Source organism: Mytilus edulis, chromosome 1 (genome assembly GCF_963676685.1).
Source record: "Mytilus edulis chromosome 1, xbMytEdul2.2, whole genome shotgun sequence".
NCBI classification, from domain to species: domain Eukaryota; kingdom Metazoa; phylum Mollusca; class Bivalvia; order Mytilida; family Mytilidae; genus Mytilus; species Mytilus edulis.
In genome coordinates, this window is record NC_092344.1 from 95,580,698 (window position 1) to 95,598,039 (window position 17,342).

The 17,342-nt window shown below is 33.3% G+C and overlaps 3 protein-coding genes across 6 annotated transcripts in view; 1 reads left to right on the forward strand and 2 right to left on the reverse strand.

Moving 5' to 3' along the window:
• The first annotated feature begins 5,083 nt into the window (after positions 1 to 5,083).
• The window catches only part of LOC139495802 (prostaglandin E2 receptor EP4 subtype-like), a 37,718-nt gene continuing 25,459 nt past the window's right edge, over positions 5,084 to 17,342 (forward strand). The window contains exons 1-2 of one of the 4 annotated variants that reach the window (XM_071284203.1): positions 5,084 to 5,137; positions 11,293 to 11,328. The gene's annotated coding sequence lies outside the window, so the exon portion shown is untranslated. Of the gene's footprint in view, positions 5,230 to 11,292; positions 11,329 to 11,487; positions 11,793 to 17,342 lie in introns of those variants that run through there. The other 3 variants (XM_071284185.1, XM_071284193.1, XM_071284179.1) reach the window with 3 other exon arrangements.
• On the reverse strand, positions 7,665 to 8,084 carry LOC139492217 (uncharacterized). Its single transcript, XM_071280418.1, has one exon. It carries the CDS (start codon positions 8,082 to 8,084, stop codon positions 7,665 to 7,667), a length of 420 nt encoding a protein of 139 aa, XP_071136519.1.
• Positions 8,651 to 10,773, reverse strand: LOC139492284 (uncharacterized). The gene is made up of 3 exons (XM_071280531.1): positions 10,599 to 10,773; positions 9,541 to 10,022; positions 8,651 to 8,950 (listed from the first exon to the last, which is right to left on the reverse strand). Exons 1-3 carry the CDS (start codon positions 10,771 to 10,773, stop codon positions 8,651 to 8,653), a joined length of 957 nt encoding a protein of 318 aa, XP_071136632.1.

A 17,342-nucleotide genomic window follows, 5' to 3' on the forward strand; every position in this document is an offset into this window, starting at 1 on the left:
TAACTTGATTGGTTATCTTGATAGGGTATATGAGCCCATATATCCAGTGAACGGAATGAAGGATCAGAATTGAAATTTATATTGTAATCAGGACGCTCCAGTGTAATACAATTGCCAAGTTATTTGTGCCTCACGGGATGTGGGACCACATTCCATGCAAGTGCCTGATATCCTCATCGACTGGCAGCTCATTATATATAACACACAGACAAGAAATATGTGCAATATCCCTTTTAAATAATCCGTATAACATATAGTATCCCTTCACATTGCGATTATTACTCTGTATCCCTCATTGTAAGACCTCTAGCTGTTAATACACAAATCCACAGTTACCCGTAGCCCTTGTAGGACACCGGAATATCAAAATTTAAAAAAATTATTAAGCTTTTAAATTAAAAGAAGGACAATTAAGTTATTAAATCTGATATGTTTTGACGATAAAATCAGTGAATTAATGTACATAAATTCATGTTTTGTCACCTGTTTTAGTTAAAATATGATTTTACACGTGACACGTTCCTTGTTTAAAGTAAGTTAACATAACTGTTCTTGTTAATATGTCACGAAAAGAAGACTTATTGTCTTTGTTTCGATGTTGAAAGCCACACAACACGTTTAGTCTGAGGTAAGTTTATCTATTTTCAAAACATTTAAAAATGAATGCAAGGTGCAACATGGCATTTATAAACATTTATGCACAATTTGTTTAAATAAATTGCATATATCTTTTTAAAAATATTAAAATGAATATTAACGAAAGCTTGCCAGTAAGCTTAATATTTGTTTAACTAGCGATACTTTGTAAAGTGAAGTTACGCACACTATAAGTTAGGAAACGTTGAAGAAATTGATTTAAAAGTCATATGAAACAAGTTTCTTGTCACTATAATACTGTGGATATTATTGAATTAGAACCAATGCAAGCATTTATAGTGAACTAAGTCCTATATCCACGTTTTCTTACATTTATAGACGAACCTTTTACGTAGTTTGAACCAATGATGTTTCTTCGGTAATTGTTGATCGCAAGCTTATTAACTTCGACTTTGTTACCGAGGTTTACCGGATCGTAATCAATCAAAATGAATACAAATCTCATGTAAAAGTACACTGATAGAGCCATATTTTTTCAATTTTCCAAGCGTTCCCAAATGTTAATTTAACTTTTCTTAACAGTTAATAATTCAAAAACATTTAGCATACTTAATTTGTTCATTAAGAATCCTTCCAGGGAATGTTTGTTCCATCGCCGTTTTCACCTTGCGCCATGCGGTGGCAAAAATTTCAACGACAGGTCTCGTTGTGAACTCAGTGCATACAGGAAATGTCGGGAATTATAGTACGGGGAAGACGATAATGTAATTGCAGTACATTTATGAAAATGTTGATATTTTAAAAGGATTGTTTTTTACGTGGAAGTTCACATACATTTGTTTTAAAGTTAAACTTAGTTATATCAAGCACATTCAATATTTCTTGTTTCCCATTACAATAAGAATGATAAGAAAAGGTGATATGTAAACTCTGAGACTACTATATGTTATAGTAGTCTCAGGTAAACTGTATATATTCAATTGGCCTATCAAGCATCATGAGATTATATTACGACATTTCCATTGGCTATTCGTTAGTTCACAGAAGACTTCCAAAGGTAAAGACGATGTAATTTCGTCCCTGACCGGAAGTAGCCGTCCGGTAGTAAAATCCTTGCATTGGAATGTGCGAGTATGTAGACATGCACTGTCGAAATGATGAGTTTAAATCTGAAGCTATGTGAAGGAATAGTGGTATGGTGGTTGCATATTGAAGGGCTATTACAATAACTTTTCGAGGGTTTCAAACATAACTTATTTCAAGGTCAAATATCTTGCGCTTCCTAACAAACCCTCTTAGCTCAGTGCACTCCAAATTTCCAGCTCTTCATCTCAATCAACAAACTTTGCAAAAATACTTATCTAAACTGACATTTTATTTTGTCTTGAATATTCATGATATATTTTAAACTGATCTTTACACAAAAAAATCAATTACTAATATCTAATTCTGTGCTAATTGACGTATTGGTATAAACATAGAAAATATACACAAGATAAAAAAATAAAAAGCTATTCTAAGTTATAATTCTATATATAAATCTATAAGTTATATAACGCCAGTATCTGTATAGAGTTGTTTTTCAAAATGAAGTTCTTTAATCCACACTTTAAATAGAAGCCAAAGATACCAAAAGGGTACTTCAAACCCATTAACCGGAAAACCAATGGCAAACACTGTACTCTTGGTTTAACATAGAAATACGCGAGGATAAAGAGTAAATGCATTAACGAGACCAGCTAACGAATAATTATTTGGGGTTTTATATTGTACCGGTACCCTCAACCTTTATTTGTTATATAACAAGAGAAAAATTTAAAATATTGAACTCATCCGACTTTCTATATCAAGAGATTTGAAAATAAAGAGTTAGTCTTATCGTTTCCTGATCATTTGCTCTTTTATCATACACCATTTAGGGTAAGCTATTTTAAGTTCCAACAAAGATGAAATACAGATTACAGGGTGAATTGTTTGAATCCGGTATTGTCTTTCCTGATCCAAAATTTACTTCCTTGTACAAAGTTTTTGTGTACCTGATATAGACTTTACTGCACTGGTAAGGCAATCTGGTGCATGATAGATGTTTATAATTGCAAATCATTATTTAACTTGATACTCATGATATAAAAAGTAAAATCACAAAAATACGGATCTTCTTTTTTATATGAACTCTGAGGTAAATTCAAAAGGAAAAGTATCTAATCAAATTGCAAAATCAAAAGCCCAAACACATCAAACGAACGGAAAACAACTGTCATATTCCTGACTTGGTACATACATTTTCTTATGTAGAAAATGGGAGATTAAACCTGAATCTATATCTAGCTAAAACCTCTCACTTGTATGAGAGTCGCATCAAATTCAATTATATTGGCAACGATGTGAGAACATAACAAACAGACACAAAAATATCATAGAGACAAATCATGGGCTTTGCTCATTGTTGAAGGCCGTACAGTGACCTATAGTTGTTAATTTCTGTGTCAGTTTAGTCTCTTGTGGACAGTTGTCTCATTGGCAATCATAACACATCTTCTTTTTTACATTAACAAAAATGAAAGACAAAAATACGAAAGAATGATAGCGTTCTTGGTAAATCGGAAATTGTCTCCCTACAATAAGTACACTATGTTAAAGTTATGCATTCTGGTTTGTCCGTCCTTTCGTTCGTCCGTCCGTCCGTTTATCTGTCCCGCTTTAGGTTACAGTTTTTGGTCAATGTAGATTTTGATGAAGTTATTAAAGTCCAATCAACTTGAAACTTTATACACATCCCTGTGATATTATCTTTCTACTGTAAATTAGAGTTTTCACCCCATATTTCACGACCCACTGAACATAGAAAATGATATCGATAGTGGGACATTCGTGTACTATGGGCACATTCTTGTTTATTACTAAATTTCGGCATGAACACTCAAAACGAAATCTTTGAAAGCTCAGTAAAAATTCACGAACTAAATAATCATAGAACAGTAAAATCAAAATATTATACGGCGAAATTTATCAAAGTGAACCAGAACAGTATTTTTTAAACCTTTAAAGTCATTAAGAGAAAGCTTGTAAAAATCAAGTCAGTATCAAAGCACTGCTAACTTAAAGATGAAACCCGGCTACTATTATTTTAAGTGTTTTGTTAGCAGAGTTGTGGTATTCTATAAACTTAATGATAAGTAATAATAATACTAGTAGATCATCCTATGATCAGTTTCAGGAGATTGGCATGGTACATGCACGTTAATCTATTGCAATAAATCCGAGAGTATCGAACGAGACTTATTTGAAAGCCAAATGGTTTACTCTTCTTACGCACTATGTGTTCAGAAGAGACACTTTAAATTCGGATGAAAGGGTCCAGAATGCATGTTCCCTTATGGAGCGACATAAATGGTTTATTGCATAGTTTTGGGTCCCCATGCTCCCTTTTTCAAACTACTGGCAAATTTTTTTTCCTTTAACTGTTTTTTAATTTTGTTCTAAATACGCTTGAAATATTTGTCGCTGAACAAGCGAAAACGATACAATTACAGAGGAGGTAATGACGTTGCTAAAGTGAAATGTTGTTTTCGCGACGTCAAACTTTGACATATCGGGAAAAGATTCATTTTTTTGAAGATCATTTGTACCAATTTTCATAAAAAAGTCAATAGTACATTTTTTTTCATTTGATAAACAGTCAGCAAAAGCTATTTTCTTCTAAATTTATGAACATTTGATAAAAAATAGTTATTTCTACGAAAAAATGCACAAATTTATAGGATAGTTATATAAAAAAGTTATTACAAATAATTAAACAAAAAAAACAGCTTGTGTTTATCTTTTAAAACAAAAAAGTTATGTTATTCTTACGAAAGGAAAAATACGTCATTAAATCCGAATTTTAAACAAATATCTGTAATTTCGACCTTATTTTATACAACAATTGACACATGAAAGTATTTTGTATTACATATTTGAATTAATCTGGCAAAAAATAGCCTACATGCAAATTTTCATCAAAATTTTAATATAGGATCAAAACTGTATCGTATGCCGTTTTAAAGAAACAATCAGAAACCTAGCTATGCTCATTTGCGTATATATCGTGGCATTAACACAGAAAATAGAAACCATGTTAAAGAATTAAATCATATTTTACGGTCATGTTATAGGAGTTTACAAATAAATTATACATATGAGGAACTCAGTACCTGCAGATAAAAAGTTGTTTATTACGTTTTGTATATAGATGTTTTCTTATTTCCTATAAGTTAAGAGTTTTTTTTTGTTATTGAGTTGTGAACCTTGAACTTTGTAAATTATATAACAAGAGAAAAATTACAATTGAAACATTTTTATATCTTTATAGATTAAAAACAAGTTTAGACATCCTTTCCTGATTATTTTCTCTTTCTAAATAAAACCACTTCAAGTAAGCTATTTCAAGTAATAACAAACAAAATCCGGATAACTGGTTAAATTGCTTAATTCCGCCTTAGTCTTTGCTGTCATCCAAATCACTTCCTTATGAAAACTATTCGTGTGCCTGAATTCAATTGTAAGTTTGTAATTTGTTCTTGACAGATGTTTCACTAGCAAATCATTGTTGAAATTTATATTATGAAAGCGGAAATATTGTCGTTTTAATAGGTAAGCAGTAATGCAAGAGTTAGTGTAAAATGAAAATAATATTTTGTATATACAAAACGCCGGGGATGGAAACTTACTGTGCCCGATTGTAAGGATTTTACTAGCGGAGTCGTATAATATTAGTAGTCTTTCATTATTGAAGAATATTGTGTATGCCCGAATTTATTTCTAAAACCAGAGTAATGTGGAAAATCATGAAACATATAAACACGTAAAGCATAGGCTTTATTTGATAAAAGTGAATTATTTTAGGTGGTACATCATTTATATTTTAATCTGTAGAAATTCTAACAGCAACCGATAGTTTCAAATAGATGTACACTGATGATCATATGGTGTACTGTCTCGACTCTGTAATCGTTTCTATATAAACTAGAACACACCCGCGAAATCGCGGGCATTCAGAGCGTAGTTTAAAGTATGTAAAGTGTTGTTGGAAGAATTTTGTGAAATATTGAATGACTGGAGAATTTCAGCAAAATTATCATAAATCATAGGTTATTGGGGACAGGAAAATGTTTTTTTTTTAATCCCTCCTCCTTTATTTCCAAAATTCCCAATGTGTGGTTTTCTATCGATTTCAATATGAATATACATTTAGTATGTTATGAACATTTAAGTAAGTAGCCTGTACTTCAGTGGTTGTCGTTTGTTTATGCGTTACATATTTGTTTTTCGGTCATTTTTTGTACATAAATAAGGCCGCTAGTTTTCTCGTTTGAATTGTTTTACATTTTCATTTCGGTGCCTTTTAAAGCTGAGTATGCGGTATGGTCTTTGCTCGTTGTTTAAGGCCGTACGATGACCTATAGTTGTTAATTTCTGTGTCATTTTGGTCTCTTGTGGAGAGTTGTCAACATGGCAATCATACCACATCTTCTTTTTTTTGTAATCAATGAATTTTGTAAAAGATTTAATGACTGGAGAATTTCAGAAAAGGTATCAAAAGTGCACATGAATAATTTTAGCGCTTATCTGTATATTATGAACATTCACTATATAAATAAAGTGTATTTACTTTCAATTCTAAGTTTTCTAATCGATCCATGGTGGTCATTGATATAGTATACAGACCCTCTCTATTTAATAAACTCTGTGACCACCGTGGATAGTAAACTTGAAAATGGTAGCAGATAGAATTCTGAAAATACACTTTATTCGTAGTATATGTATGTTCAAAGTATACAGAAAAACGCAAACAGGAAGTATAATCTGACTTAAAATTTTGTCCAATGACGGGACAATATTCGGATGCCCTTTTTCTCGATTTTCTCACAAAATAACTCAATCTGAATAATCATATGAATGGATGACAAATGCGACTATGCACTGTACCTATTAGGACACAGAGGCGTGTTGATTAATTTATTGTGGAAAGAAGAGAAGCAACACCCAAAATGAGGTCTTCTCGTTTAATAGTATAGATATGTTCAAAACAGTAAACAAATTATAATCTATAATAGAACAAACGAAGGAAAATTTTCTGCAAATATTCAATCAGTTGGCCGAAAAAAACCCCCAACTACAAGATAAAAAGTAAATAAATAGATAAATCACCACGTCTCTCACAGAACATATATATATTAAGGTATTCTAAACTAGTTTTGGAAAGGAACCTATTGTGAATAGGTAATTAGAATTATCATACTTCACGTTAACATGCCATATTTTGATTGTTTAATACGAGGGTGTTAATTTACTTTGGCACATTTCATTAGTTTTAAAATTTATATAAGTTTTGGCTAAAATAATGTAATGATGTATTAGTATACTATAACTAGCAGCAGAACAAACTATCTCACGAACAGACATTCAGTTATAATTGTTAAATAATAAGGCGCATATGTTCCAGAAACGTACAGATAGTTATTTTTATGTGTCGGTCCCGAATCAGGTATTTCAGTGGTTGTCGCTTGTTGCTGTATATCATATTTATTTTTCGTTAATTATATTGTACATAAATGAAGCCGTTTGTTTTCTAGTTTGAGTTGTTTTACATTTGTCATTTTCGTGGCCTTTTATAGCTGAAAATGCGATACTTACTTACTTATCCTCTTCATCCCCAGTGGGACATAAGGCCATAACAAACTGCCTCCACTTCTCTATGTCCTTGGCCATGTACTGGGTTTGGCCCCAGGTGTAACCCATTGCTTCTTATTCTGCTGTAACAGTTCTTCGCCAGGTGATTCTAGGTCTCCCTGGTTTCCTTTTTCCTAATGGTGTCCAATATAGAACTGTTTTAGGTGTGCGGTGTTGTGGCATTCTCAGTACATGACCTAACCATCTAAATCTCCGTTTTTTAATTTCTGCTGTTATGCTCTTAGCATTACATTTCTCCAAAAGGCTCTTGTAGCAGATCTTATTTGGCCAGAATATTCTGTTGATCTTTCTTAGGTAGCTTGTATGGAATGCATCTACTTTTTGAAGGTCACTAACTAAAACACGCCAAGTTTCTGAACCATACAGTAGGACAGATTTAACACTGCTGTTGTAAATTCTAGTTTGGTCCTTAAACTATACTGGTTGGATTTCCAGATTGTATGAAGTCTTGCAAATGTTGCACGTGCCTTAGATAGTCTTGCCTTTATATACTTCCCTGTCCCATTATCTTTACTTATGATGCTTCTAAGGTAAGTGAAATCTTCAACACTGTCCACTGACAGATCATTGATTTTTATTGGTGTTGTATTTCTGGTGTTTATTGACATTACCTTGGTCTTCTTGGCATTGACATTCAGACCAGTTTGCGATGCATAGTTGTTAAGTATGTTGGTCTTCTCTTGGAGGTGTTCACTTGTTGTTGATAATATGGCAATGTAATCAGCAAAATCAAGGTCTTCTAGCTGGTTAAACATGGTCCACTGGATATCCCTTACCTTGTCTGATGTTGTATGTCTTTGTATCCAGTCCAATGACCAATAAAAATATGATTGGTGACATAATACATCCCTGTCTTACACCAAATTTAACTTCAAATGAGTCTGAGATAGAGCTATCGAGGATGACACTGCATTCAAAGCTGTTGTAGAAGGCTTTTATTAGCATCAAAATATTTGGTGGAATTCCATATGATTTCACAATTTTCCAATGAGTTTCTCTATGTATACTGTCAAAGGCCTTTTTGAAGTCAATGACATTAATGAAGAATGGTGTGTTCCATTCAATGCATTGCTCAATGATGTTTCTCAGAGTGAAAATTTGGTATTTGCATCCTCTGCCTCTTCTAAAGCCAGCTTGTTCTTCTCTAAGCTTTTCATCCACAATTATCAACTTTGTACTTGTTTGGCTTTATAAATATTTTGATTTGAGCGTCACTGATGAGTCTTATGTAGACGAAACGCGCGTCTGGCGTACTAAATTCTAATCCTGGTACCTTTGATAACTATTTATCAATTCTTTTTAGAAGAATTTTGCAAAATACCTAACTAGGGACAGAAAGTAATGTAATCCCTCTCCAGTTGTCGCAGTTGCGAAGATTGCCTTTCTTTGGTAATTTCACAATCAGGCATTTGCTCCAGTCTGATGGAATATCCCCTTCTTTCCAGATGACAAGGAAAAGATTGTCGAGAACTTTGGATGATGTATCTAAGTCTGCCTTTAACATCTTTGCGTGAATGGAATTAATGCCTGGTGCCTTCCTTGTCTTCAATGATTTAATGGCATTTCTTACTTCTTCTATAGTTGGTGGTTCTGTGTTGATGTTTAAATCGTCTTCCGATGGCTATGATATCAGGCTCAGGGCAGTTTAATACCTCTTTGAAATGTTGGACCCACCTTTTTGCTTGTTCCCTTTCTGTTTTCAATGCTTTGCCATTTTGTCGTTTACATGTGCTGTCTTTGCATTTGATGTTCCACAGAGTTGTTTGGTGATTTTGTAAACTGTGCTCAACTCTCCAAGAATTGCTGCCTTTTCTGCTTCTTTTGCTAGGTCCTCCAGATGTTACTTGTAGTTGATCTTGTAACCTTTTGGACTTTGCATTCAATGATTTCTGTTTTATAGTCTTTCTTTCTTCAATTTTTTGCAAGGTTTCCGATGTTAGCCAGTCCTTGTTCTTTTTTGTTTTGTGACCACTGTCTTTTCTGCCGTTTTTACATAAATATCTTTGATGTTATCCCACTTCTCTTGTACACTGCCTTCTTCATCATCAGAGTTTTCTAGCACACTAAACCGATTTTTCAATTCTAAGCAAAAAGCTTTCTTCACATTTGGTGACTTCAACCTTGCTGTGTCTAGCCTCTTTCTATTCTGGTTTTCAGTAGGTGCCTTTCTTAGTTTTAATTTGATGGTAGCTTTCAGTGATCGCTATTTACATCTGCACCCCTCAGTTCTCGTACATCTCTTAATGATCTACGCCACTTGTTGTTCACCAGTATATGGTCGATCTGGTTAACTGTTCTTCCATCAGGTGATTTCCATGTTACTTTATAGATGTTTTTATGTGGAAAGATGGTCCCTCCTATCACCAGTTTATTACAAAGACAAAGTTCGATAGCACGTTCACCATTCTCATTTTTCACCCCGCAACCATGCCTGTCCATGAAATTTTCAGCATCAGTGTTGTCCGATCCTACTTTTGCATTTCGATCTCCCATTATTACCAGCATGACGTGTTGAGGTACTTTGGAAATGGCAGTCTGCAGTTGTTCGTAAAAATCATCCTTGGTCTCATCTTCGGCATCATTTGTTGGTGCGTAACACTGTATGATAGAAAGTTTACAGTAGTCAGAGTTAAATCTTGCTGTTACTAACCTTTCACTGATTGGTTCCCATTCTAGTAGTGTCTTTGCCTTTTCTTTGCATATGATATTTCTACACCATTAATATGTCTGTCAGTGTTTCCAGAGTAAAGAATGATGTTTCCACTATTTGTTCTAGTCTTTCCTGAACTAGTCCAACGACATTCGCTCACACCAAGAATGTCCAACCTTTAGTGCTGCATTTCCTTGATGACCTGTGCAGTCTTTGATGTTTCATACATGGTTCGAACATTTCAGGCTCTTATATTTATTTGTGCTTTATGACCTAGAAGACTCATATTCATTTTCCTAGTTTCCACAATAGGGCTTTCACTAGGAGAAGTCATTCCGCTGTGGTTTGAGTCCCCCATTGAACCTATAACAGAGGGTAATGTAATTTCATTTGTTGTGGTTTCTGTAACTGTAATAGTTTCTACAGGATGGGGAAGTTAACCCCATGCCCAACACTCCAACCTGGAGGGCCAGGGAATTTGTGTTCAAGGTTTCCATCCTCTAGAAGGGCTGCTGTCCTGAGCTAATGAATCCATTCTATCCAGGTTTGTTATCGAAGTTACCATCTCCTAGATTAGTTGCCCGACTGGGCTACGACTCTCACCTAACCGCCTATTTACCCATAGCTGGGACAAGGTTGATAAGTGCTAGGGCATGTCCACACACAGGTGGCCCTACACACTGCTTCTCTAGGGACCTTGCTGCTCCGAGATATGAAAATGCGGTATGTGTTGGTAATTTCTCTGCCATTTGTTTTCTTTGTCTCTTGTGGTGAATTGCCTCATTTTCAATCATAGTTACCACATCCTTTTTTTAATAATTTAATTTTTCATGCTTAAATGCACCGTATAGAACGTTTCTCGGGATACATTTAAACACACGAAATATACAGACTCTTACCCTGTCTCGCTGTAAAATTTTGAATGTTCTTTTTACCGTGATACACATTTCATACATCAGAGTCATTAACCTATTATGCCAGAGGAAATGTTATTGTACAATGCCCAAAGTGTTAAATAAAATTGTGTATAATTAGAAAGACCATATTACTTTCATTTCAAACTATACTATATAATATGAATAATAATTATAAAAAGTAAACTAGAAGTAAGCGAATTAATGTCAGAAAATGGATAGAAAGAAGGTGCAAGTTATAAGCACTAACGACTTTGCTCTTGACCTCTCTATGCATTTCCAAATAGCAAAATTAAAGAAAAAAAATGTATTATATACTATATTTTAACCACATTATTTCAGTTAAACACCTTTATTATAAACCATAAAATGGATATTGTACACATTAACCTATTTCAGGTGACATCAAAAGCTGTCATAATGTGATGGGAAAAGGTAAGTTTGACAACATTATCTTATATAAAAACAACAACATCAAATTACAAATTCATTTTATATTCACATAGGAAGTCAGAAGAGTATGCACTTTAGCTTAAGGATACTAATTTATTTTAGAAGGACTTTATATTTATATAGATAATTACATTTTGTTTTATTATAGAAAAAAACTTGTCAGATTGACAAGATTGTTTTCCGTTGAGGTCGCACTGTATAAACCCTTTTTATTTCTTATAAACATGCAGCACTTAATAATTTCTTTTGAAGAAAAAACCTGACAGATTATTTTGTGAAAGATATTTAATTTTAGACATTTGTGTTCGCTAGAAATTAATCTGGAAGGTTGAACAGCTGTTGTGTCTTCAGCGATTTATCGGTACAGGAGTTTGACATTTATAAACTTTTGACTATTTACTGGTCGATTTATCGTTGGATTTTAAGGTTATAACCTTGCTGAAACCGTAAGTATTTCTGACTATTTCTTTCCTATTTCACTTAACTAATCATGTTTTATGAAACCATATTGATGGATTCAAATGTATTGGGTCATATTTGGTTTTAAAAAAGTAACGTCTTAGCACTGAGTCTTAGCATCTCACTTCCAGTAAGAGTCATGTTAATTAATGGGCATGTAGTGGGGTTACTCCCCCTCCATTCCGTTATTTTGTGTACAGTAGATCACAACCGAACATGATTTTTTTAAAGCTTAATTTTTTTTGTGAAATAGGATCAGGGGTAATATAACATATCTTACTGTAAATAAATAATGTGGTTTTTTTTCTATTTTTTTCCAGTGTTGTTATAGTAGTTTTTTGCATTCACTGTTATTTACCTCCGAAAGGGGAAGTTCAAGATCTAGGCCAACTTGAATGAAATGCAATTGATAATCTTTAAAAATAGATTTTTTTTCTCAAAATGAAAACCAAATGTACGCAAAAATACATGTACCATAGACTTTGACATAACTGAAATGAAAATCAAAACGAGCAAACAGTACCAATTTAGGAAATGAATGACGAATTTCAAATCATACAGATTTAGTTTCTTATAATACATGTAATAATATTATGGAAATTATTGAACAAATGCATGCAAATATAATAAACTGAGTCCTCTATGAACGATATTTTACATTTATTACGACCTATAACGTTTTATGAACACATAATATTTCATTTACTGATAGTTGATCGCCAGCTTATTAGCTTTCGAGTTTGTTGCCTTAATATATCGGATTATGCCATTGATAAACAACCAACTCATGAGTGTGGACCACGTTTCTATTCATAAATGATTCCTTAATCAAGGTTTTCCATGTGCACTTGCGCTGTGTGGGAGGCGGTGTTCTAACGAGAGGTCTTGTACTTGCGGAAAAATATCTGCGAATTGGAGTACGAAATGACAACTTATAGTTTTGAAGATTTTAATAAGATTAAGGATATCATTATGCAAGAACATCCATGTACATTTAAGTACATACAACGTGGTATTTTTTTTTTAAATCTGAATTATCATATGACTTTAACAATTATGACTTATGCGTATTTTATAATTAATTAGATAAACTATACATTATGAATTATGAAACTGCACTTCATTTCATTTCCATTCGTCCCGAATTTTGACTGAGCAATACCAAATTATTCTACTGATGAGATACCAGCTTCAAAGACTATATGGAAAATAATACACATTTTTACTGAAAAACGTTTTTAGTTTTTAGCATTTGAATAAGTTTTACACGCTTATCGTGCAGTGATGTAATAAAACTACCGACCGACATAATAGCCTGTGCATTTTCACTTAAATACATCCATTATGACATGTGATATATGTAACTCTATATCTGATTTGTTTCTATTGTTCATTGCTTCAACATTGCTTTAGTGGGAGAAACAATTTGTTGAATTGTCCGCCATTGTATAGTTTTGTTTAGTTGATAAATACTGTCAATGAATGGACAATTATAAATTGTCAAAAAACTAAAACACAAATTCATGTTTATCATTCGTAATATGATACAAATATTGATCATTGTAATTAAAAGGAGTAGATTTGTAAGGTCTTAAATGAGAACGATATAATGTGGCTTTTAGAAAAAATCCCAAATATCTATTGTACCATGGGTTTTGATAATTTTCTTGGCAATATTTAAAACGCGAAACGATGTTTTCTTTGGTTGAATTTTCACACATAAAACTTTTCTGAAAAAAAAGTGTTGCCAAATTATTAATCGCACCATGCTAAAAAAAATAGTTCATCCGAAACGAAAAGAACACTCGATTCTTATACATATATCTTAGGAAAAAAAAACTTAAATCAGCGTAATATTAAGTTTCAATTGGTATCTAATAATATTTCAATATTCTAAAGCATAACAAACAAGGTCAACAGGTTAGGTATTTTGAGCTTGCTTTCAACAACTGCCAGCATTTTTGGATAATTATTGCTTTTTGTGCGTACTTGTGTTTCTTTGCTACCGTGGTCACCTGTCTGTCCAAAGTTGAAAACTTCACTTGGAGATCTTGGGGTTGATGAAAGTGCTTGATTTTCTCACTGCGTTGAAGACCCATTGATGGCCTTGTGCTGTAATCAGCTCTTTGGTCGGTTGTTGTACCTTTAAAGCATTCCCCGTTTCCCTTCTCTTTTCCATAAATGTAGTACAGCATATTATTTATTATAGTTTCACGCTTCACCTTCTTGTTCTCCGTGCTGCAAAATTCTAGCATGTCGTTAAACATTGTTATTTTTAAGAGAGAGATATTATAAGAAAAAAAAATGTCGAAAAGGTCTAATCTATTTCCATAACGTTAAATCCATTTAGATTTTATTTGTTTGATCTTTAATGAAATGCACTTCTATACTTATTAAAATGAGAAAAAAAATGAAATAAAATTGTATTCAAATATCAGTGATATAAAACCAATTCAGAATAGTGTTGATGACATTTAAGTAAAGTCAGATTAATTGGAAGTTTAATCCAGCAAAATATCAGACGGTCTATCCAAATACGTGTAGGTATTATAAACACAAAAAATTAATAAAACGGAATTCATATAACAATGACGAAATCTGCTTTAAGACTTCTTCCACTTCTTCACTGGAAATTTGTTGAAATGATTTACCACATGACCACCTCTATGGACTCCAGTTTGACATATTTTATCAGACACCACAATTGTCGGTGATCGTGTGTTGACCTCGGGCTGTTGTGTTTTTAGTTGTTAATTTGTTGTCTTATTTTATTCACATTAAAACAAATCTGTAGTGAAATTCTCTCATTGCCTTATGTTTATTTTAGAAAATAATGGTTACAAATACAAAAAACACAATCGAAATCACGATCAGGACTATCAGAAAAGTTTTCTTTTTCTCACAGATATGTTTGTTTTGTATTTATCAGCGTACGAGACAAAAGTGTCCACTTATTGAACAGTCCTTATTTTGAAAGAAGAGAGCAATACCAATTTGTCGTTAACATTCTGTTACAAAACTATCACGCCTTTAAAAAAAATGTTTGTTATCAACTGACTTTATGCTTCCCTTATGCAAGGTTGACCTTAGATATATTGATTAAACCACTTCTAATCGTATAGCTCTTCAAGTGTTAAGATATCTATACACCCTGGCATGCAATGTAGTGGGTTGGTTCCTGGTGAACGTAGATCCGCAATACGCGTTTTGTTTGCAACGGATCTATAAAGTATTATAATCGTTTTCATTAATCTGAAATTTGAAAATCAATTTACACGGTGGTAACCTTTAGTTCACAAGACGTGTTGTCATAGTTTAGGTAATCATCTCCAATCCGTGCCTTCTTTGAGATCGTAGGAATCGATTTCTATGTACCTTATTTGTATTTTGAATGTTATTGCCTTATGATATTAAGACGGAAATGTACTAATAAAATTGTTAGGGAAAAAAAAGAAGATTGTTTGTCATCCGTATACGTTGAAAATGACTGGCCTTCGTTCGGTTGTTCAATTGATAACGTTACTAATTAGTAATTTACGGATCAATGTGTGAAATTTGATGGATAAATTCTATTGAAGCTGACTTATTAATTGCGTATCAAATAAAAGATAATTCTGACGCGCACATTCTCATAGATTTGTTTGCTTTGAATTCAGAATACCAACAATACGTGTATTGCTTTACATAGAGCAGATAATTTAGAATATCGGCTTCCAAATTGAAGGGTTTTTATAATTGCTTTAATTGTTTACGTGGGACAAATTAAAGGACAACTTAAATTGTCAAACAGGCTTTGTTAATTTCATTCTTATGTTACAGAGATTAGAAAATAGAACGGTAAAAGTGGGAATGGCTATCAAATTTTGAATGCCCACGCTCGGTGCGCTCTTGATTCCCAACTTGTTTTTGAACTCATATGAATTGTATCTATAAGAGAATCGAAAAATACCACAGGGACTTTCAAACTCATATTTTAAAAAAATGACAACGCCATGACTAAAATACAAAAGACGAACATACAAACAATAGTACACAAAACACAACATAGAAAACTAAAGACTGAGTAACACGAACCCAACCAAAACCTGGCGGTGATCCCAGGTGCTCCAGAAGGGTTACAAGATCCTGCTTGACATGTGGCACCCGTCGTGTTGCTCATTTTAGCACAAACCCGGTTAGTATAATTCAGTAGGTCACATTCGGGAAAAAGGGTTAGAGATTGTAGTTACGACATTAGGAACATTTTTGTTATCACCTGTGAAACGGATCGATATACCATAACGACCAACCAACACGTGATGGCTTCCGTAAAATTTAAAAAGGAATGATTTCAGCTTCACTGCTTGGAACTCTTTGTTTTAATAGCCGCCTTGTGAACAGCAAGTCTCTATCAAGGAAATCATGGAAGGAAATGCATGCCCTGGAATAACGTATATATGTATGCAGATACTGCTGGAATATTGCTACATAGTAATAGAAAGTTTAAAATTAGGAAGCTGATCTCATCCCTTTCGCCGTAAAGTTTTGTTTTCAAACGACCCTCATTGTCAATTTTTAGATGTAAGTCGAGATATGAGGCAGACTTAGCTACATGTATATCTGTAATTTCCTTTATCTCAAGATTGATGGGATAGATGCGTTTAACATAGTCTTCAATTTTGAATTATTTAGTTGGACAACATCATCTATATAACGGAAAGTATAAAGTTAAAGGAAACTGCTAACTTCTTAATTTTCTGTATTTCATATTGGTAACTGCCCATTTTTCAGAAGTGACATATCGTTTACTCGAACCTATGGCATTAATGTATCACCAGTTGATCATATATGATAGAGCGTCATTTCGTAATGTTGATTTCACTAACTTTGAAATAAGGTCATACTCTAACAAGGCTACCAGAAAAAAAATGACCGTAACTGTCACATCATATATTGTAAGTTTCACGGTTCTTAGACAATTCAACCCCACCACAGAGTCAGAATTTCTCAACTCACCTTTGACTATAGGTCCAGCATATCCACTGAGTCAATCTGACACAGGCGCCCATTAAGTCATGTTCCTTCTGATGATAGTTACTACTTTGTACATTTGAAATTGGCTGTTCGGTGATGTATGCAAATCTTTGTGCGCTTTGATTCCTTGTCGGAATTTGGCAATACTTTTGGTCCATTTTGGTTTGATCTGCTTTTCAACATTTGTAATAGGTTTCGGATATTTCAATATATTTTTACCTCGAGCATCACTAGAGAGACATTATTTGTCGAAATGCGCATCTGATACATCAAAATTGGTCTAGCTTATGTTATAAATTAATGTTGACCATCTCTTTGATATTAACGTCTATAAATGTACATTTTTTTCTTCTTCAAATTATTAAAGCACTTCAAAGTTTGATATTTGCATTGCAAATGAGATATAAGAGCAGGATAGCAGACAAGACAGTAATAGGATAGAAACAGTGTACAAAAGCCCTTATTTTAAATGGCGAAACAGATGAAACAACATGGATTCACAATGGAAACAACATAACATTTCA

Coding starts and splice junctions, on each gene's coding strand:
- LOC139492217 (XM_071280418.1), bottom strand. CDS start 8,084: ATGTTTAACCAGCTAGAAGACCTTGATTTTGCTGATTACATTGCCATA.
- LOC139492284 (XM_071280531.1), bottom strand. CDS start 10,773: ATGATTGAAAATGAGGCAATTCACCACAAGAGACAAAGAAAACAAATG. Junction 10,023..10,598: donor CAACCTTGTCCCAGCTATGG/GTAAATAGGCGG, acceptor TCATATGCAAAG/AAAAGGCAAAGACACTACTA. Junction 8,951..9,540: donor GAGAACTGAGGGGTGCAGAT/GTAAATAGCGAT, acceptor CTGATATCATAG/CCATCGGAAGACGATTTAAA.